Source organism: Hypanus sabinus, chromosome 2 (genome assembly GCF_030144855.1).
Source record: "Hypanus sabinus isolate sHypSab1 chromosome 2, sHypSab1.hap1, whole genome shotgun sequence".
NCBI classification, from domain to species: domain Eukaryota; kingdom Metazoa; phylum Chordata; class Chondrichthyes; order Myliobatiformes; family Dasyatidae; genus Hypanus; species Hypanus sabinus.
This window is the reverse complement of record NC_082707.1, coordinates 31106329-31128414: the sequence shown is the minus strand read 5'-3', so window position 1 is coordinate 31128414 and position 22086 is coordinate 31106329. Positions and strand designations below refer to the sequence as shown.

Genomic DNA, 22086 nt, shown 5'->3' with positions numbered 1-22086 from the left:
CAGTCCCCCAGTATGGAAGTAATCCACAATAAGGACGCTGTCCCTCAAAGTTTCTTTCACCCTTGTTTACTGAAGCATCCTTGTTGTTAAATAAAATCACAAACTATTTTCCAGTACCATATCTAAAGAAACTGAGACACTAAGATATTTTACTGCTATTGCCAGAGTCTTATTATGGGATAAACAAGTTTGTCTTGTTTTGGTTTACACATAGGAAAGGAGGGTCCACCTGGTCCATGTGGTCCAAATGGTCCTCCTGGAGATATAGGACTTCCAGGACCAAAAGGCTCCCCAGGTTATGATGGACAACCAGGTAAGCAAGGCAACTGTTTCAAATATTGTACTTCTTAATAAATTCGCACAAATCCTTTCTATTAATATGGAAAGGGATAGTGATTGCAGTGAGATCTTTTCCTATATTATCTTTTAAGCATTTAATGTGACATTAAAGCTTATGCCATAACATGTTTGTAACAAGCATAAGCCGATCAATATGTCTCAATCAAAACTCTGATGTTGTTTCAAATAAGTCAACATTAATTGGAACAAATATATTTTTGTTTAACATTAGGACAGAAGGGGCTTCCAGGTCCAAAAGGAAAGCAAGGAGCTAAGGGACAACCCGGCCAGTGGAAACCAGTTATCCACAGGTTCATTTTTACAAGACACAGTCAATCCATAGTGATACCACTGTGTCCAAATGGCACAAATGAGCTAGGTATTGGCTACTCTCTCCTCTTTGTACAGGGCAATAGACGTGCATACGGACAAGATTTAGGTATGCTAAACAACACCTCTGAATATTTTTTAATTAATTGAAACATGATTCTTGACAGTATTGTTCAAAGTATTTGAGATTAACGTGTATAAGACAATGGGAGTAAATTCATTTGTTTTACATTTATGATAGTATGGAGGAAAACCATTTGAGTCCGTGCTGACTCCATTTATCAATTCCTGGCACCTCTGTGTTGCAGTCGGTGTCAAACTTCCCTGCTCATTGGAAGTTACCCCCTCCCCATGGGAAGCAGGGGACAACGCGAGTAAGGAGCAATGCTGCCGCTCTCATACCTGCCGTTTATCTGACGACACCGGTAGAGTTTAAATCTAGCACACGCTCACCACACAGCCTCTTTTTGCTCTCTGGGTCACCACGGGCTGACGGTTGCAGTAAACAGTGGAGTGTGCTACAGTAAAGAGGGTCTGGGTGCACACTTTAGATAAGTACTTGCCACTGTGTGTGTGGTTGGTGTCTGTTTTGTCCTGCCACTTTGGATGCTCAGTTTAGGTAAGTATTTGTAACCGAATGTAACCTGAAGGGTTTACTGAAAGTTTAGTGTCTATCTTGTCCTGTAACTAAATTGTTAACTTACTTACCAGTAGTGAGTGCCTTCTGCCCCCACTCACCAAACCCGTGTACCTGATTTCACACAGTTGGTGTTGCAAGCAGGAATCAGTGGTTGAACAGAAGATGAATACCTTTAGAAGGAAAAATAAGAGCGAGAACCAAGGGAGGAGCACCAAGTCCAGGGGTGGGCGGACCGACAACAGTGCGGCATTTGGGAGTCTCGCCCACGAGGGGAAATCGGGGAAGGTTTGGGTGCCGCACCCACATGGGCCACCAGAGCAGGGGTAGATCGTGGAGCGCAGTGGGTGGCGTAAGATTGTGTGAGTGAGCCGGTGTTAGAGTGAGGCTTTGGCTCAGAGGGGAGAGACGTAGGCTGATGGTAAATTTATTTTGGTTATTTATTCTTTCTTTTTATTGCACGCTCAGTGAAGTGGGGATGCCAGGCAGGATAGTGGAATGCTCCTCTTTCGGAGTGTGGGAGTGAGGGCAGACTTCCGGTTTCGCTGACAGCTACAGTGCAAGTCGTGCATCCAGCTGCAGGTTCTACCAGACCATGTTAATGAGCCAGAGCTGAAATTGAATGAACTCCAGAATATTTGGGAAGCTGAGGGGTTGATTGATAGGACATACAGGGAGGTAGTTACACCCAAGGTGCAGGACGTAGGTGACTGTCAGGAGAGGGAAAGGGGATAGGCAGCCAGTGCAAAGCACCCCTGTGACCATTCGACTGAATAAGAGGTATACCACATTGGATATTGTTGGGAGGGATGACCTAGCAGAGGAAAGCCACAGTGGTCGGGTCTCTGGCACTGAATTTGGCTCTGTGACTCTCGGAGGGTTTACTGAATGTTTAGTGTCTGTCTTGACCTGTAAGTAAATAGTTAATCTACTGACCAGTAGGGAGTGTTTTCTATACCCCCTCACTGACCCACAAACCTGATCTCACACAACACTGTAGTCCTTGTGTTTGAATTTAAACCCACAACCTTTTGGAAGTGAAGAGCAGACTCAGTGGGCCGAATGGCTTAATTCTGCTCCTATGTTTTATAGTCTGTACCTTAGCGTCTACACTGGTGTTTCAGTGAACTTCCTGATATGTTTGCTGGTGTGAATAATGCTCATGTTTTATGATTCTGCAACAGAAGAGTCAGCAATCTAAGCTTTGAGACAGAGCAAAGATTTTAGAATTCTATGTGACTTTTAACCCCAGCTCTTACATATCATTCATTTCCATGATCCTATTCAATCTTTAAAAAAAAGATATTTCTCCTTGACATTTAAGCTGAATATTTAAAGATTATAGTTTACAGTGCACATATTGTACAAATCCTTTTTAATACTTCTTTGTATCTGTGGCTTTCAGGAACAGCTGGTAGCTGCTTGCCAAAGTTTAGTGTGATGCCATTTTTGTTCTGTAGTATAAATGACATCTGTAACTATGCATCAAGAAATGACTACTCCTATTGGCTGTCAACTTCAGCACAAGTGCATGTGGATAAAGCTCCAATCAAAGGGCAAGAGCTAGAGCAGTATATAAGCAGGTACTGTCTTCCAAAACCTAATCTCTGTATTTTGAAGAAGTTTATGGATACCACCTAGAATCAAAAAGCAATTGAAACATAGCTCAGGGCTAGCAAGTTAATCTGTGAATTGTTTGATCAGCGAAGTTCCAAATTCAGTCCCTGCAGATACAGAGACCAGGACAATCAGGGTAATGTGGTGGGGCTGGTTCTACAAATGGGCTTTGTGTACCTGACTGAGGGAGGGAAAATTAGTCAATACTCCCATTCCTGATTGAAAACCATAGCCAATATTAGAAACTTACTAATATTAGAAATGGAGCGACCACTCCCCGCTTAACATCGACGGCTCCTCGGTAGAGATCGTAAAGAGCACCAAATTTCTTGGTGTTCACCTGACTGAAAATCTCACCTGGTCCCTCAACACCAGCTCCATAGCAAAGAAAGCCCAGCAGCATCTCTACTTTCTGCGAAGGCTGAGGAAAGTCCATCTCCCACCCCCCATCCTCATTACATTCTACAGGGGTTGTATTGAGAGCATCCTGAGCAGCTGCATCACTGCCTGGTTCGGAAATTGCACCATCTCAGATCGCAAGACCCTGCAGCAGATAGTGAGGTCAGCTGAGAAGATCATCGGGGGTCTCTCTTGCCGCCATTTCGGACATTTACACTACACGCTGCATCCACAAAGGAAACAGCATTATGAAGGACCCCATGCACCCCTCATACAATCTCTTCTCCCTCCTGCTGTCTGGGAAAAGGCTCCGAAGCATTCGGGCTATCACGACCAGACTATGTAACAGTTTCTTTCCCCAAGCTATCAGACTCCTTAATACCCGAAGCCTGGACTGATGCCTTGCCCTATTGTCCTGTTTATTATTTATTGTAATGCCTGCACTGTTTTTTTGCACTTTATGCAGTCCTGTGTAGGTCTGTAGTCTAGTGTAGCTTTCTCTGTGTTGTTTTTTTTTACATAGTTCAGTCTAGTTTTTTATACTGTGTCATGTAACACCATGGTCCTGAAAAACATTGCCTCATTTTTACTGTGTACTGTATCAGCAGTTATGGTCGAAATGACAATAAAAGTGACTTGACTTGAACTTCTGTGCTAAAATGTGGGATGAGGAAAGGATTAGAACCATAGAACATTACAGCACAGAAACAGGCCTTTTGGCCCTTCTTGGCTGTGCCGAACCATTTTTCTGCCTATTCCCACTGACCTGCAGCGGGACCATATCCCTCCATACACCTCTCATCCATGTACCTGTCCAAGTTTTTCTTAAATGTTAAAAGTGAGCCCACATTTACCACTTCATCTGGCAGCTCATTCCACACTTCCACCACTCTCTGTGTGAAGAAGCCCCCCCTAATGTTCCCTTTAAACTTTTCCCCCTTCACCCTTAACCCATGTCCTCTGTTTTTTTCTCCCCTAGCCTCAGTGGAAAAAGCCTGCTTGCATTCACTCTATCTATACTCATCATAATTTTATATACCTCTATCAAGTCTCCCCTCATTCTTCTACACTCCAGGGAATAAAGTCCTAACCTATTCAACCTTTCTCTGTAACTCAGTTTCTCAAGTCCTGGCAACGTCCTTGTAAACCTTCTCTGCACTATTTCAACCTTATTAATATCCTTCCTGTAACTCAGTGACCAAAACTGCACACAATACTCCAAATTCGGCCTCACCAGTGCCTTATACAACCTCACCATAACATTACAACTCTTATACTCAATACTTTGATTTATAAAGGCCAATGTACCAAAAGTTCTCTTTACCACCCTATCTACCTGTGATGCCACTTTTTGGGAATTTTGTATCTGTATTCCCAGATCCCTCTGTTCTACTGCACTCCTCAGTGTCCTACCATTTACCTTGTATGTTCTACCTTGGTTTTTCCTTCCGAAGTGCAATACCTCACACTTGTCTGTATTAAACTCCATCTGCCATTTTTTAGCCCATTTTTCCAGCTAGTCCAGATCCCTCTGCAAGCTTTGAAAACCTTCCTCACTGTCCACTACACCTCCAATCTTTGTATCAGCAGCAAATTTGCTGATCCAATTTGCCACATTATCATCCAGATCATTGATATAGATGACAAATAACAACGGACACAGCACTGATCCCTGTGGCACACCACTAGTCACAGGCCTCCACTCAGAGAAGCAATCCTCCACTACCACTCTCTGGCTTCTCCCATTGAACTAATGTCTGATCCAATTTACTACCTCACCATGTATACCTAGCAACTGAATCTTCCTAACTAACCTCCCATGCAGGACCTTACTGAAGTCCATGTAGACAACATCCACCACCTTCCCTTCATCCACTTTCCTTGTAACCTCCTCGAAAAACTCTAATAGATTAGTTAAACATGACATACCATGCACAAAGCCGTGTTGACTCTCCCTAATAAGTCCCTGTCTATCTAAATACTCATAGATCCTATCTCTTAGTACTCCTTTCAATAATTTACCTACTATTGACGTCAAACTTAACAGCCTATAATTTCCTGGATTACTTTTAGAGCCTTCTTTAAACAACGGAACCTCCAATCCTTCAGCACCTCACACATAGATACCGACATTTTAAATATATCTGCCAGGGCCCCTGCAATTTCAACACTAGTCTCCTTCAAGGTCTGAGGGAATACCCTATCAGGTCCTGGGGATTTATCTACTCTGATTAGCCTCAAGATAGCAAGCACCTCTTCCTCTTCAATCTGTATAGGTTCCATGACCTCACTACTTGTTTGCCTTATTTCTATTGACTCTTTGCCAGTTTCCTGGATTATCCTTCACCTTGACTGTCAAAGCTATCTCATGTCTTCTTTTAGCCCTCCTGATTTATTTCTTGTATTTTTCTGCACTGTTTATACTCTTCAAGTACTTTATTTGCTCCCTGTTTCCTATACATGTCATACATCTCTCTCTTCTTCTTTATCAGAGTTCCAATATCCCTCGAGAACCAAGGTTCCTTATTCTTATTCGCTTTGCCTTTAATCCTGACAGGATCATACAAACTCTGCATTCTCAAAATTTCTTCTTTGAAGGCCTCCCACTTACCAACAACATCCTTGCCAGAGAACAATCTGTCCCAATCCACACTTTCTCATTTCTTCAAATTTGGCCTTTTTCCAGTTTAGAACCTCAACCCGAGGACCAGATCTATCTTTATCCCTGACCAAGTTGAAACCAAAGGTATTATGATCACTGGAACCAAAGTGTTCCCTTACACACACTTACATCACCTGTCCTAACTTGTTTCCTAATAGGAGATCTAATATTGCATGCTCTCTAGTCGGTACCTCTATATATTGATCTAGAAAACTTTCCTGAACACATTTTACAAACTCTAACCCATCTAGACCTTTAACAGTTTGGGAGTCCCAATCAATATGTGGAAAATTGCAATCCCCTACTGTCATAACTTTATGTTTCCTGCAGTTGTCTGCGATCTCTCTGCAGATTTGCTCCTCCAATTCTCGCTGACTGTTGGGTGGTCTATAATACAACCCTATTAATGTGGTCATAGCTTTCCTGTTTCTCAGCTCCACCCATATGGCCTTGGTAGACAAGGACTCTAATCTGTCCTGCCTGAGCACTGCTGTAACATTTTCCCTGACTAGCAATGCCACCACTCCACCCTTCATCCCTCTGCCTCTATCACGTCTGAAACAACGCAACCCTGGAACATTAAGCTGCCAGTCCTGCCCCTCCTGTAGCCAAGTTTCACTAATGACTACAATGTCATAATTCCACATGTCAATGCACGCCCTCAGCTCATCAGCCTTCCCCACAATACTCCTCACATTGAAATAGACACACCTCAGAAGATTATTACCACCACACACAACCCTTCTATTTGTGATGTTGTATGAAACTTTAACATCATTTATTTTCAGCCCCGCTCCACTATCTACTCTGGCACTCCGGTTCCCATCCCCCTGCAAATCTGGTTTAAACCGCCCCCCCCCCCCCCCAATAGCACTAACAAACCTCCCTGCAAGGATATTTGTCCCCCTGTAGTTCAGGTGTAAACTGTCTCTCTTGTACAGGTTCCACCTGCCCCAGAGGTCCCAATGATCCTGAAATCTGAAACCCTGTTCCCTATACCAGTTCCTCAGCCACGTGTTCATCCTCCAGAGCATCCTGTTCTTACCCTCACTGGCACGTGGCACAGGTAGCAATCCTGAGATTACCACCCTCGAGGTCCTGCTTTTTAACTTCCTACCAAGCTCTCTATACTCACTCTTCAGGACCTCCTCACTCTTTCTTCCTACGTCATTGGTACCGATATGTACCATGACATCTGGCTGCTCACCCTCCCATTTCAGAATGCTGTGCATGTGATCAGAGACACCCCTGACCCTGACACCCGGGAGGCAACAAACCACCTGGAAGTCTCTGTCGCGACCACAGAACCTCCTGTCTGTACCTCTAACTATCGAGTCCCCTATCACTACCACTTTCCTCTTCTTCCCCCCTCCCTTCTGCACTGCAGAACCAGACTCAGTGCCAGAGATCCAGCTTCCACAGCTTGTCCCAAATAAGTCAGCCCCCCCCCCCCCCCAACAGTATCCAGATCGGTATACTTGTTGAGGGGAATGGCCACAGGGGAATCCTGCTCTGCCTGCCCTTTCCCCTTCCCTTGCCAGACGGTAACCAGTTACCTGTGCGCTGCTCAACATTGGTTCAGACAAATATACTATCCTCCATAATGGCCTTTACTTTAAAAAAAAAGCTATCTGTAATGTGTTGCTATAAGAGTGGATGGAATCAGAAACTATTATCATATTTAAGAGGAGTTTAGACAGACACTTAATTAGGCAAGGCAGAAAAGTATACAGCCTAATGAGAACAAATGGGGTAGTGTATAGATGGGCAACTGTGCCAGAATGGACATGGTGGATCAAAGGATGCTGTTAGAATCTATGGGAGGTCATGCTTTAAAATAAAAATAAATTGCTGGCTGTTTTAACATAATGAAGTTTTCTTTTTTTTTCACATAGTTTGATATGAAATCAAGTCTTCACTGTGGAAGACACTTGCAGTGTGCTGGAAGTCCCAGGTGTCAGGGGTCATGAAGTGTGTGAAGTTAGCATAACTAGAGAGAAACTTCTTGGGAAACTGAAAGGTCTGAAGTTAGATAAGTCACCTGGATCAGATGGTGTACACCTCACAGTTCTGAAAGAGGTGGCTGAAGAGACTGTGGAGGCATTAGCAATGATCTTTCAACAATCACTAGATGGTTCCAGAAGACTGGAAAATTGCAAATGTCGTTTCATTCTTCAAGAAGGGAGAGAGAGGCAGAAGAAAGAAAACTATAAGTCAGTTCATCTGTTTCCAATGGTGGGGAGTCTAAGACCAGAGGACACAGCCTCAGAATAGAGGGGCATCCTTTTAGAATGGAGATGAAGAGGAATTTCTTTAGCCAGAGAGTGGTGAATCTGTTGAATTCTTTGCCACAGGCAGCTGTGGAGGCTAAGTCTTCATATATATTAAAGACAGAGGTTGATAGATTCTTGCTTTGTCAGGGCATGAAGGGTTACAAGGAGAAGGCAGGAGAATGGGGCTGAGAGGAAACTTGGATCAGCCATGTTGAAATTGCGGAGCAGATCTGTTGGGCCAAATGGCCTAATTCTGCTCCTATATCTTATGGTCTTATGGATATCAGCCATTTCTCACACACCAAGATTGAATTGTCCATGATGTGAAGAATCTGACAATATGAGTTGTGTAACTCCATTTTCAGGAAAGTCGACCATGTTTGAAGCTCATGCTAACCAGTGATGTATCTCATTCCCAGGTGTGTTGTTTGTGAAAGTCTGGCAATGGTCATAGCTGTGCACAGTCAAACAATTGAGATCCCACCCTGCCCAACTGGCTGGAAATCCTTGTGGATTGGCTACTCGTTTGTAATGGTATGTACATAAAGGAATGCCAATCCAAGTTTGGCAAGAGACTGAACTGAAAGTTGTCTTAAACTCTGGCTTGCAATTTACAATCAGGACATGGATATATATGTTAATTAATTCGTATTTTGGTAAGCCCAATATGTGGTAGAGGAATGAAGTAAAACTGTTTTTAGTTTTAAACTCTGCAATAATTCTCCTACTCACCCAAGTTTCTCATCTTCTCTCTCCCTGTGCAATCTCAGCTCCTTTTTGTTGGAAATCTTCCCACCTGCTAGTGGACTTTGCCTCATAAATCTGCACTTGACACTGTTGTGTATTTACTATTTCAATAGTATTTGAGTAATATTGTAAATATACAGTTTGAGTAGGCATTTGTTGTTGTTTATATAATTTGTATGTAAAAATATGTGAAATGCATATGTCATGGCACTACCATGTGAAACGTGTGTCTCTTGGCTCTCTTGATTTCCTTCAAATTGGTTTAATGTTTTGAAGTTTCAAAACATAACAGGCATGCACTATTACCCTAACCCCTACACAACAATTGTCAATTTAGGCTTGACAATTTTGCCCTGTCATTTCTTTTCTCTGGAAGCCTGGAATGCTTCAAGTCTTTCTTGGTTGTCTTACTGGACTCTGCCTTTTCTGTAGTTCACAGACTGCAGGATGACGTGGAAGATTAGTTTCTGTCCCTCCTGTGAGTGATCAATAACAAAAGTAAGGCATCAGATAAACAAAGTCTCCCTTTTCTGGGTTCCAGTTAACTGACTGGCTACAACTCTGTTCCGAAATAATTTCTCTGATCCATACACTGTGTGCGTATTCACAGAAACATGTTTCTCTCCTCTCCTGTTATAGCACAGGGGCTCGGGTGCCCAGGGATCAGGTCAAGCTTTGGCTTCACCGGGATCATGTTTGGAAGAATTTCGCGTTGTGCCATTCATTGAATGCCACGGGAGGGGGACGTGCAACTACTATGTAAATGCCTACAGCTTTTGGCTAGCAACGCTGGACCACTCACAGATGTTCAGGTATAAACACTACATTTCAGAAAGATTCAGACTGATTGCATGATTTGATTGGAATTTATTCTCTAGTTCTTCCTGAAATTGTAAAGTTCAATTCAAAATCAAAAATCTTTGAAAACAAGATATTAATTTCAGTCTGTGTGTGAGATTGATTTGGCAGCCATTAATAAACTGTATAATGAAGAATAGATAGTTTCTTATTTTTTTAAGTGTATGCAATATGATTAAGATTTTGGAGACTCTAGACACTTCAGGGGCTGATGCAAGGTTTCGACCCAAAAATGTCAACGATTCCTCTGCGCTCTGCCCCTATGCTCCTCCCCAGCGGAGTAAATTCAACAGAAATTTCAGCCAGTAATTCGCTTGTTGGATTGCATATTTCCTCAAGAAGATGGCCTTTTCGGATAGTCCCCTGGGTGCTGACAAGCCTCTGGCCGAACTCTCAGGAAACCACATGCAGAGCACTGATCCATTTTTCCAAACTTCCTTCAGATAACGAATGTCAATGAAAGACCTTGTATATCAGTAGGCAGCAAGCTGCAGGATAAACTGGTAAAACTGGTACATTGGTTTATTATCATCATGTACCAAGGTACCATGAAAATCTTTGTTTTGCTTGTCATTCTGAGAGATTATTTCATCATATTGTGGCAGTACTCAGGAAAAGCAATAACAGAGTACAGACTAAGTATTACTGTTTGGGAAAAGTGCAGTTTCGACAGTCAGTTAGGTTCATGATGAGGTAAATTGTGAGGTCATGAGTCCATCTCATTGTTCGAGGGTCAATAGTCTTGCAATAGCAGAGTAGAAGCTGTCCTTGAGACTGATTGTAGTCAATAAATAGTCTGACGTAGAGATGAATGCAGGGCCATGGAGATGGCTTCAACTATGGACCTGTTTCAGTGATCGTGTTCATTTTGTTAGGTCAAATATGATGGCAGAATATAGTATTAATGGTAAGACTCTTGGCAATGTAGAGCATCAGAGGGATCTTGGGGTCCAAGTCCATAGGACGCTCAAAGCAGCTGTGCAGGTTGACTCTGTGGTTAAGAAGGCATACGGTGTATTGGCCTTCATTAATTGTGGAATTGAATTTAGGAGCCGAGAGGTAATGTTGCAGCTATATAGGACCCTGGTCAGACCCCACTTCTGGTCGCCTCACTACAGGAAGGATGTAGAAGCCATAGAAAGGGTACAGAGGAGATTTACGAGGATGTTGCCTGGATTGGGGAGCATGCCTTATGAAAACAGGTTGAGTGAACCCGGCCTTTTCTCCTTGGAGCAACAGAGGATGTGAGGTGACCTGATAGAGGTGTATAAGATGATGAGAGGTATTGAACATGTGGATAGTCACAAAGGCTTTTTTCCAGGGCTAAAATGGTTGCCACAAGAGGACACAGGTTTAAGGTGCTGGGGAGCAGGTTCAGAGGAGATGTCAGAGGTAAGTTTTTTATGCAGAGAATAGTGAGTGTGTGGAATGGGCTGCCAGCAATGGTGGTGGAGGCGGATACGATAGGGTCTTTTAAGAGACTTTTGGATAGGTACATGTAGCTTAGTAAAATAGAGGGCTATGGGTAAGCCTAGTAATTTCTAAGGTAGGGACCTGTTCGGCACAACTTTGTGGGCCAAAGGGCCTGTATTGTGCTGTAGGTTTTCTATTTTCCTATGTTTTCTATAATAGGTGAATTACAATGGGTCCAAGGCTGCCTAAAATGCTGGGGTTGATGTGTACTATGACTGGCCTCTTGATGGTGTTTATCAGAGCTGTGAGATGATAGTAATTAAGGCAAATGTTAATCATAAGGCAAGATATTGCTTATAATTCCAACCTAGAGACACACAGACACAGAGAAGTTCACTGCCATAGTCTCATTCACAGCATCCCCTTACACTAGTCAAGTTGCAGACAGTGAAAGATTTCAGTGGGGAGATCCCTATCAATACTCAGGCATTGTTGCAATGCGCTCCTTAATGATCGGACAGGGGCCGTAACTCCCTAAGCAACTTGGGCAGGTATGGCCTCCTGCTGAGGTCATTTTCTGTTTTCCTGTCCACTCATTCTCTCAGGAATGCTGGACTCCAAGGTTATTAATCTCTGAAACAAAGTCAGGACCATCTGACTTTGATTAGTGGTGAACTGGGAACCTAACTTCAAAAAGTGGGTGAAGATAATAGCTTTTTAAATAACCTTCCCGCCACTGTGTGCTCAGTAGTGCACAGTTAAAGACTGCTTCATTTCTGAAGTCCAGTCAGTGTTGACTGATGCCTGTTCTGTATTTTACTGACAGGCTTCCACTGTAGTTGCACCAGCTTCACTAGTGCAGTGAAGTTTTTACGGTTTCTTTTTTTCTGGTTCTGATGAAGGGTCTCAGCCCGAAACGTCGACTGTTTGCTCTTTTTCCATAGCCTGGCCTGCTGGGTTCCTCCAGCATTTTGTGTGTGGTGCTTGGATTTCCAGCATCTGCAGATCTTCTTGTGTTTGTGGTGCAGTACCCAGTTCAATTGGCCCAAGTACATTTAGATAAGTATGTGGATAGGAGAGATTTAGAGGCACATGGGCTAAGTGCAAGTAAATTGGACTGTCTTGGTGGGCAACATAGTAAGCATGGATGAGTTAAGCCAAAGGGCCTTTTTCCAGGGTGAATTAGAGTCTGTGATTCCATGGTCCCTAAAAGACACACCATTCTGAACTTCTATATGTATTCATAGTACACCAACAACTTGGATTACCAGGTTAATTTGTTGCCTGCATTCACTCAGTAATTTCATGTTTAAGTTATAATAATCTATATAGTAACGGGTGAAATGAATGAAATGGGTTAAGATTGAATTAGCATAAAAAATGGGCACTTGCAAGCTCACTGTGCTAAAGGGCCTTTTTCCATGCTTTCACAAACAAGGGAAAATCTGCAGATGCTGGAAATTCAAGCAATACACACAAAATGCTGGAGGAACTCAGCAGGCCAGGCAGCATCTATGGAGAAGAGTACAGGGGACGTTTCAGACCGAAACCCTTCAGCAGGACTGGAGAAACAAAGTTGAGGAGTAGAGTTAAAAGATGGGGGAGGGGAAGGAGAAACAATAGGTGATACTGGGGAGACGGGTGAAGTCAAGAGCTGGGAAGTTAATTGGTGAAAGAGATGCAGGGCTGGAGAAGGGGTAATCTAATAGACATGGAAGCAAAGGGGGAGGAGCAGCAGATGGAGGTGTTGGGCAGATAAGGTGAGAGAGGGAAAAGAGGATGGGAAATAGTGTAGGAGACAGGGGAGGGAATGCAGCACGGGCATTACCAGAAGTTCAAGAAATCAGTTCATGCCATCAGGTTGGAGGCTACCCAGCCGGAATGTAAGGTGTTGTTCCTCCAACCTGAGTGTGGCCTCATCGAGGTAGTAGATGAGACCATGGATTGACATATTGGAATGGGAATGACCATCTCCAATGGGATTCCACCACCAAGCACATCTTTCCCAATCCCCCCACACTTTCTGTTTTCTGCTCCCTACGCAACTCCCTCGTCCATTCGTTCCTCCCCACTGATCTCCCTCCTGGCACTTATCCTTGCAAGCAGAACAAGTGCTACACCTGCCCTTACACCTTCTCCCTCACTACCATTCAGGGCCCCAAACAGTCCTTCCAATTGAGGCGACTCTTCACCTGTGAGTCTGTTGGGGTCATGTCCGGTGCTCCTGGTGTAGCCTCCTGTATATTGGTGAGACCTGACTTCGATTGGGAGTCCGCTTCGCCAAGCACCCACACTCCGTCTGCCAGAACTTCCCATTCCCATTCCAATATGTCAATCCATGGCCTCCTCCACTGTCACGATAAGGCCACACTCAAGTTAGAGGAACAACACCTTATGAACCATCTGGGTAGCCTCTAATCTGATGGCATGAACATCGATTTCTTGAACTTCCAGTAATGGCCCCCCTACCTCCTCCCCATTCCTTCATTATTCCCCATCCCCTTTTCCCTCTCTCACCTTATCTCCTCATCTCCCTCTGGTGCTCCTTCCCCCTTTTCTTTCTTCCATGGCATTCTGTCATCTCCTATTAGATTCCTCCTTCTCCAGCCCTACATCTCTTTCACCAATCAGCTTCCCAGCTCTCCATCCCTCCCCCTCCCAGTTTCACTGATCACCTGTTGTTTCTCCCTCCCTTTCCCCCACCTTTTAAATCTACTCGTCATCCTTATTTTTCCAGTCCTGCTTTCCATTTTTTGGGTTTCGGCCCGAAACATTGCTTGTGCTCTTTTCCACAGATGCTGCCTGGCCTGCTGAGTTCCTCCAGCATTTTGTGTGTGTTTCCATGCTTTATCTCTTTATGACTTCAATAGCAGTTATCGTATCAACTATGTGATCCTGAAACATTCTTCATGTTCATGTTGCAGGAAACCAACGCCGCAAACACTAAAAACAGGAGATTTGCGATCAATAATAAGTCGGTGTCAAGTCTGTACAAAGTAAAGGTCGACACAAAAGGAACAATGGTGCTCTTCCTCATAAGTTTTCAATTGTGTTAAAACAACAATGAAGATAACTTAAACAGATTACTCCATGGTGCTGACTGAACTATAACAAATATACCCAATAGCCTGCCACATTGGTAATTTTGCTAATATTTACAAAAACATTCACAACAGCAAAGTAATTAGTAACCATTGAACTTAATGAAGCTGTTACTAAACTCTGCCAAACTTCTGCCAATTTTATATTGTATTAGTAAATATTTTAGCCTTATCATGGTGCTGATGCAGACACCATAGATCACTATGTCATAAGAAAACTCTGGTATAGTACTTACGTTAAGAGTTTCACGTGCTAGTCTTTTTTGGTGAGATGGTGAATACAACAAGCCTTTGATTTTGTAAGCATATATTTCAAACTGTGTACCTAACATAGACATCAGACTCAAACTTTACAGAACCGAATAAGACTGTTGAATTTATGGAAGAGATGTAACTGTTGTATGGACATTTTGCCAAAGCATCGTCAAGGATCTTTTATGCACGGTGATTTCATATTGACAATACATGCAGAAAAACGGTATGTTGCCTAAGAAACTGATGATTTTAGGGGTAGTTTTAGCCTTAGGTGGTGAATTGGCTGAAATGTTTCCATTGACTTATATTGAATGGGTTACAACCATGCTCTTACATGGCAAAAGAATGATTGATGACATGCCTGTAATGCTTATGTCATAATTGATGAAACAAGTTGATTTTAAAATGTAAAGCTGTTCTTCATCATACTGCTAGTCATCTAATTTTAGATGATTGAAGGACACAGAATCACTAAACAGAGGTCATTCAACCCATCCAGTCCTTGCTAACTTAACGCACTTCAAGTTTGATGAAGAAGTTTTCCCTAATGCGAGAAATATTGGATGATATAGAAATATTTGCACTAACATTTTCCCATCTTAATCAGTTTCAGATGGGCTTCCATAAGTTTTATGATCAGAAAACCATGGTTTCCAAGCACTTTTTGTTGAATTGTAAAGTTTATATTTAAAAGATATTAAATACAAAAGCACATATGGAAAATAATTATAATAAAAACCAATCTGCAGTTTTTGTACACTATATTGCATTCACAGTTCAGTCTTCTGAAGAGCGAACTTAAAACACACCAGCTGGTAAAATGCACATGTCATCTTGGGTCTGGATGGTAGTGAATGATTTCTACTGTCAGCCTGTATTTAAAACTTGAATTATTATATTGTAAAATGTATAGGTTTTCATGTCACATGGACATTTATAAGTGTACAAACATGTGAGCATATATCTGGCTTTGTAGTAACTTTTATGCTTAAAATATGTTAATAACATTAGTATGGCATTAGTGCAGTGACATGGGATCCAATGCACCTTATTAGCAGTACAATTTGCGATTATCCTTGTTTTCGATCTGGTAACATTCTGGTGAATCTGTTTTAAATGCAAGTGGTTCTAAAATCATTTTACTCTATTTGTCTTCAGAGACATGGATATTTGTCTTCACCCTCCTTTTCCACCTTACTTATAAGCACTACATTAAAATTATTGTTTTTATAATTTCACCCTCTCCTAACTTTAACATGATCACTCCCCAGTTTGAAGTCGTACATTGTACACTAGTAAGCTACCTAATATTCTCCAGTCTAATTCAGCACAATTTACTCTATATTTTTGGATTCAGCATGGATAATAGCCAAAAAAAAAAACACTAAGAGAAAAGGGATTTAGAATACATTTTTGACTGAAGAGATGGCTTTTTGTTTCTGCATATCTTTTGGGTATGCCTTTCAGTTGTTCACTCTGCAAATGTGGTGTTCCCTTGTTGGTGTCCTTGCTCCTAGACTGACCCCATTTTTTCATAGCTTTAATGTTCCCTTGGTCATATTCTCTCTCTATCTAAATGACCCCATGAACCTATTCTCCAAGTGACCTAGTTTGCACGTGAGGCAACCCCGGCCTCACTTTATCAGAAATATTCCCTTTATCCTATCCATGCTGCTCCCACACTCTCTGCAACTTAAAATTACTTCTCACCTTCACAATTCTGACAAAGGATGTTTTACCTGAAAAGTTAACACAGATTTTACCTGGCCTACTGAGTTAGTCATAGAGCCCTCTGAGGCCACCGTTGGTCAGGATCGGCCATGAATATTGCATTCTAGCTATCAGGGTATGCAAACCACAGCAGTACAACATGGAGAGCAAGCACCCCCCTCTGTGAGTCTGATGAACTCAAAGGAACGGCAGAAATCAATACAGTTTAACACCAGCAGCGTCGCAGGAATTGCCATTCAACATTGAACTCAACGTAGGACTGCCTTAGGGACTCCAGCTCTGGATCTTTCCCTCAGAGAATACTCCCGAGGCTTCCCCCATGAGTAGGTGTAGCTGCAAGGCAGCAGAGGTTTGAGATCAGCGTTTTCCTTCTCCTAGATGAGCTGCCAACCACAGCCGACAAGCCCCATCTGCCTGAAGTGAGTGGTTTTAAGGCACCAGTAACCTGTCTTTGCCCTTTCTCCTGCCAGTAGAAATGGTTCCGCCAGGCTTAGTAGCTACGCCACACGTGAAGGCCTGGAACTGGACTTGTTTGTCAGAGGATATTTGAGGCACATGCCACTGGGAGCATTTAATAGGTAGTGGGGACTTATCCACATTACCACCCCATAGAATCTCATAGAACACTACTGTACAGAACACTATTGTAAGAAAATTATCAGTCAACAATTAAAAAGACGTACATTATTTGGCCACTTTACCTCCCATACCAAATGAAGTGGCCACTGACAGTATGTTCACTATCTTCTGCTGCTGCAGTCCATCCACTTCAAGGTTCAATGTGCTGTGTATTCAGTGATGCTCTTCTGCATACCACTGTTGTAACACATAGTTATTTGAACCAGACCAGCCATTCTACCGACTTCTCTCATGAGCAAGCAGTTTCTGCCACAGAACTGCCTCTCACTAGCTGTCACTTGTTTTTTTTTCACACTATCCTCTGTAAACTCTGGAAACTGTTGTGTGTGAAAATCCCAGCTGATCAGCAATTTCTGATATACTTAAACCACCGTCTGGCACCAACAATCATTCCATGGTCAAAGTCACTTAGATCACATCTCTTCCCCATTCTTATGTTTGGCCCGAGCGACAACTGAAGCTCTTGACTGTGTCTGTATGTTTTTATGCATTGAGTTGCACCACATGATTGACAGATTAGATATTTGCATTAACGAGCAGGTGAACAGGTGTACCTAATAAATTGGCCACTGAGTGTATACCAGTGGCATGATACAACAAACAGCAGTTTTCATGGTGAATTTGACTGTATAGCAGATAGACTATACTTGCTCCAAATATGGGAGCTTTAATCTAAATGTTTCAAAGTGCTGATTATTTTATGATTATTCTCCATATTAGATTTTTGTCTGCTTTTTGTGCAATAAATGTGTGCATATGTGTGTTTATGCTAATTGCAGCAACACTGTGATATTTTGCTCATGTTAGTCCAAAAACCTTGTGCTGTAAGTGCAACTTTATTATAATTAAACAAAGCCAACGTTCATCTGGTAACTGCTAGTAATTTAAGTGGAAGTTCTCTCTATCTCTCACCTTAACCTCTGCAGAAAATTAATGGAAACCCCAAGGAAAGACTTTAATATTTATTTATTCCATTGCTCTGATGCTTTTGAATTAAAGTTACATTAGTAGTGCAAGAGCTCAGCAAGTTCATCTTTAATTATTTTATACCTCATGGTACAACATTTTTCCAGAATATTTACCACCGTGCAAAATTCTGATGTCTTATGAGCAGCACAGGGAATAATGTTGAATTAAAAATGTATAACTGTAGCACCCTTAATTGAGTAAAATGTCCCAAGATGCTCAAAAAGAGAATTAGAAACAAATTTATATTTCTTATTAATCAATAGGAGTTTGCTCAAAGAGTTTAGGTTTTAATAAGCATCTCAAAAGAAGATAGTTACGTGTAGATGTATATGGAGGGAACAATGGGGCTTAGTATCTTGGCATTTGAAGATAAGCCTTTTAGAAATGAAGTAATTCAAACTGGTGATATGCAAGAGGCATATCACCAATATAACTCTGAGATGTTGTCAGATTAGGAGCACTGGGACATGGGTCTGGGTAAATGAAACTTGGAACAAGTTAAGACACAGTCGGCAAAGTTATATACTGTAAGTATAGGTTTATGCAGAATGAAAGGGCTGAGCATAGCCAAAGGAATATGGAAAATAGTCATATGTAGTGGTAACAAACGTATAAAGGATGCTTCCATCAGGAGACAAGGTGAAGGAGGGTCACAGTTGGCTACGTTACTGGTAAGTAGTGAAAATGAAGTCCAGAGCTCTATTTGGTGTCAAAGTCAATGCTGTTTTGAGCAGTTCAGTTCAGTTCAGTATCAAAAGTTGCAAGTGTAATGCCCTGGTTCACATCTTTACTGTTATGCTGTATGTATTTCATTCAGCAGTTCTGTAAGAGCAATCTGTTCTGCTTCCAGCCTGTTTGGGTTGTTGAAGATAAGGGATAATGAGGAATGTGTGCCATCCAATTAGGATGGTAGAACGGGGGTGGGGGGAAGGTTTTCTTTGCCGAGGGACACTAAGTTTGGTTTTGGGTCTTTTGTTCGGCGGGAGATGGAGAGAGAAGATGCTGGGGAGAACCCGTCATAGAATAAGACCCGGTGGGAGACCCGTTTGTTCAGGATGGATTGCAAGCAACCTTCGGAAGGTGGTATGTGCTTTCATGCAGACCGAAGGCCCAGTGCGTGAGTGACCGAAAAGTTCAAGATGAGCTCCAATTTGTGCACATTTGACTGTTTAATTATAATGAGCTCTTCTTGTTTTTTTCTTTCTTTACTAACCCTTTAGTTAAGTAAGATTTATAAATATAATTCCTTTAGTCATATGCCGTGCGCTGTCTGTTATTTCTTGACACTGAGTTGTAGCAGGGTAGAAAATTACACAGCATCCACACAAACCAGGGATTGGGGTGGGAGAGCCATCTCAATCTCACGGGTTTGGTGGGACCAGAGTGAATCTTCCCTAGACCTATGCAGCCAAGGAAACCAGTGGGGTTTCACAAGGAATGGAACTGGTGATCAAAAAATGTATAATGTAAACCAATACAAAAGTATTAACTTGGCATCAACTAAAAGCCAATAGTGCTAATCGTTTTTTCTCAAGTAATGTAGTAACTGTTTAGCCAAGAATACAGAATCAGAATCATTACTATTTATCAGCATTTGGCTGCCGATCTCCCATGGTTTAATTGTCTCCAGACATGGAATATTTCAGAATGTGCTAAATAAAAACCATAAAACTATGTGCCAGTTAGCATCTATAATCAATTGCTGTGGTGGCAGTAGTTCAAAAATCTGATGATGATCTTTCTTAAACACGTTTGATGCTTGTTGCTGTAACATTGATGTAGTAACGCTGTTGCAAATCTACAGTATAAATCTACAGTATACTGCAAACCTTTCAGCCCGAAAGGAGTTTTATGATCTTAATCAGATATTTCCCCAAAAAACTAAAACATTGAAATGAAAGAGAAGATTAGTAGCTCAGGCTGGCTGCTTGTTTGTAGGGTTGGTCGCCGAGCCTGGAGGTTAGATCGCGGATGTTTCATCACCAGTCGAGGTGACATCCATCAGTGCATAGCTGAGTTAACTGACCCTCAGTTGTGCACTGATGATGTCATCTTCACTGTTGACTAGACGTTTGTGGCCTAACCCTCAGGCTTGGTGAACAACCCTACAAACAATTACAACATTACTGAAGTAAAATGGACAGAAGTTGACACCATAACAATGACAATATTATTGAACTGAGTGATCAAGAATCTTGAATTTGCTGAGGTATTATCTTGATGTAGGTGCCGGTGCAATTTTCCTATTCTTGTTAAAAGTTCAAGTTTCTGGGAGAAAGTTTTTATTATACCAGAAAATATCGAGTTAACACGAAATAGAGTTAATAAAGCCATATCTTTTCTAGTTCTGTCCAAGGCAAATGAAACCAGCACCATTGATTCCCACAAAGGTTCTGTCAATTGTTAGCAACAACTTTGATGGAAGATCAGGCAAGATCTAGAGAGCTTTTAAGTGAAGTTACATTCTCTGAACTACTATGTGAACCTCTGTGGAAATACAAGCACCAGGGAGCAAACGTTAGAACCTAATGACCTGGATTTACAAACAGTAGCAAAGACAGCCGTCCACCCAATTTTAATGAGTTCTAAAATGTAAGCACACCCTTGTGACAGTCACTATTGCCACACATCAGATCAAGAGCATTCCTGGCATCTGGAACAGCAACCTCATCAAGCTGGCTGAGCACTTTGAAGAAATCCTTCAGTTAGCACACCAGAAAGTAACAATCATGATTTAACCAATATTTTATATATGTTAAGAAATAATAACTATTATTTGGCATATATGCATATGATTATGTAGAAGCTAATAAAAATACCTTTTAAAATGAAATAAAGTAGGAGAACGCCTCTGTCTGTCGATGGAGTAGCAGTAATTTTGTGCTGCTCTTAGTTTTCTCTTTCTCCCCCCCATTTTAAATTTTGAATTTAAAATTTTTAATTGCTGATTCTTGAAGGGGAGTAATATGGCCATGTCTACGAGAATCCGCATGAACCTACTGACAAAGGTAATGGAAAAGGGAAGATGCCGAAGGAAAGATCTGATGAAATGCCAGCCTGGGCTGAAGATATCGTTCGGACACTGAATTCAATTCAAGATCAGAACAGGGCAATTAAAGATCAACTGGAAAAGAATAATAATGAAATGAAGTTATTTCTGGGAAAACTTAAAGATATGGAAACTCAAGTTACTAAACATGAAGAGGAATTGAAGTTAACTAATTGTCTGAAACTACAACCCGTTTGGAAAAATATCAAAATAAGATTATGGACCTGGAAACTAGGTCTCACTGAAACAATATACGAATCATTGGATTGCAAGAAGGAACTGAAAATGGAGACTTAACGGTTTACTTTGGTAAGCTTTTTCAAACTCTATTTCCGACTATTTTATCACAGCTGCCTGCTACTGAAAGAGCATATAGGCTGTCTACTTCGAAATTTAAAGACTCAACTAGACCAAGATTTATTTTGGTTTGTTTTCATCACTTTAAAATTAAAGATCAAATAATGCAACAGGCAAGAAAACAGAGAGTTTTCAAATTCAACAAGTCTGAGCTCTGTTTTTATGAAGATGATGCACCATCAATAACTCTCTGAGACGTGAGGCGAGATATAGGCTTTTATTGGCTGGAAGAAAGAACAAGCAGCAATTGACCACCACAGTGCATCCCGGAGCATGAGGCCGGGGCGGTGTCTCTAATCGCCTTTATACTGGGGTCCGTGGGAGGAGCCACAGGAGCAGTCAGCGGGGGGGGGGGTATGTCCAGACAGGTATATGTAGTTTACCACAGAAGATTATCCGAAAGAAGTAATGGAACAAAGATCAAGATTTACTTTGGCAATTAAACCAGCATATGATAAGAAACTATTTCCCTCTTTGAGTTATCCGATAAGAATGAAAATTTTTCCTCCTAATTCTTCTCCATGTACTTTCTTCGACCCAAAAGCTGCACTGGATTTTGTTCAGGCTATACCTGTCACCGTCACTGATGTTACTACCGAATGAACTATCTGAAAAGCTGTTTGATTATCTGTATATTATTCACATTTTGAAAAGATATATGAAGATATTTGGATATTTCATTGAGAGATTAATAAAAGAAGATAAGAAAA

General features: G+C 41.7%; 1 protein-coding gene across 3 annotated transcripts in view; it reads left to right on the top strand.

Moving 5' to 3' along the window:
- Positions 1-17884, top strand: part of LOC132377431 (collagen alpha-5(IV) chain-like) — a 212931-nt gene extending 195047 nt beyond the window's left edge. For all 3 annotated transcript variants that reach the window (XM_059943694.1, XM_059943701.1, XM_059943705.1), the window contains 6 exons: positions 215-313; positions 572-778; positions 2712-2889; positions 8677-8791; positions 9644-9816; positions 14200-17884. In XM_059943694.1, the coding sequence (XP_059799677.1) occupies positions 215-313; positions 572-778; positions 2712-2889; positions 8677-8791; positions 9644-9816; positions 14200-14275 (848 nt within the window). In that variant the 3' untranslated portion in view covers positions 14276-17884. The remainder of the gene's footprint in view (positions 1-214; positions 314-571; positions 779-2711; positions 2890-8676; positions 8792-9643; positions 9817-14199) is intronic.
- The last annotated feature ends 4202 nt before the right edge of the window (positions 17885-22086 follow it).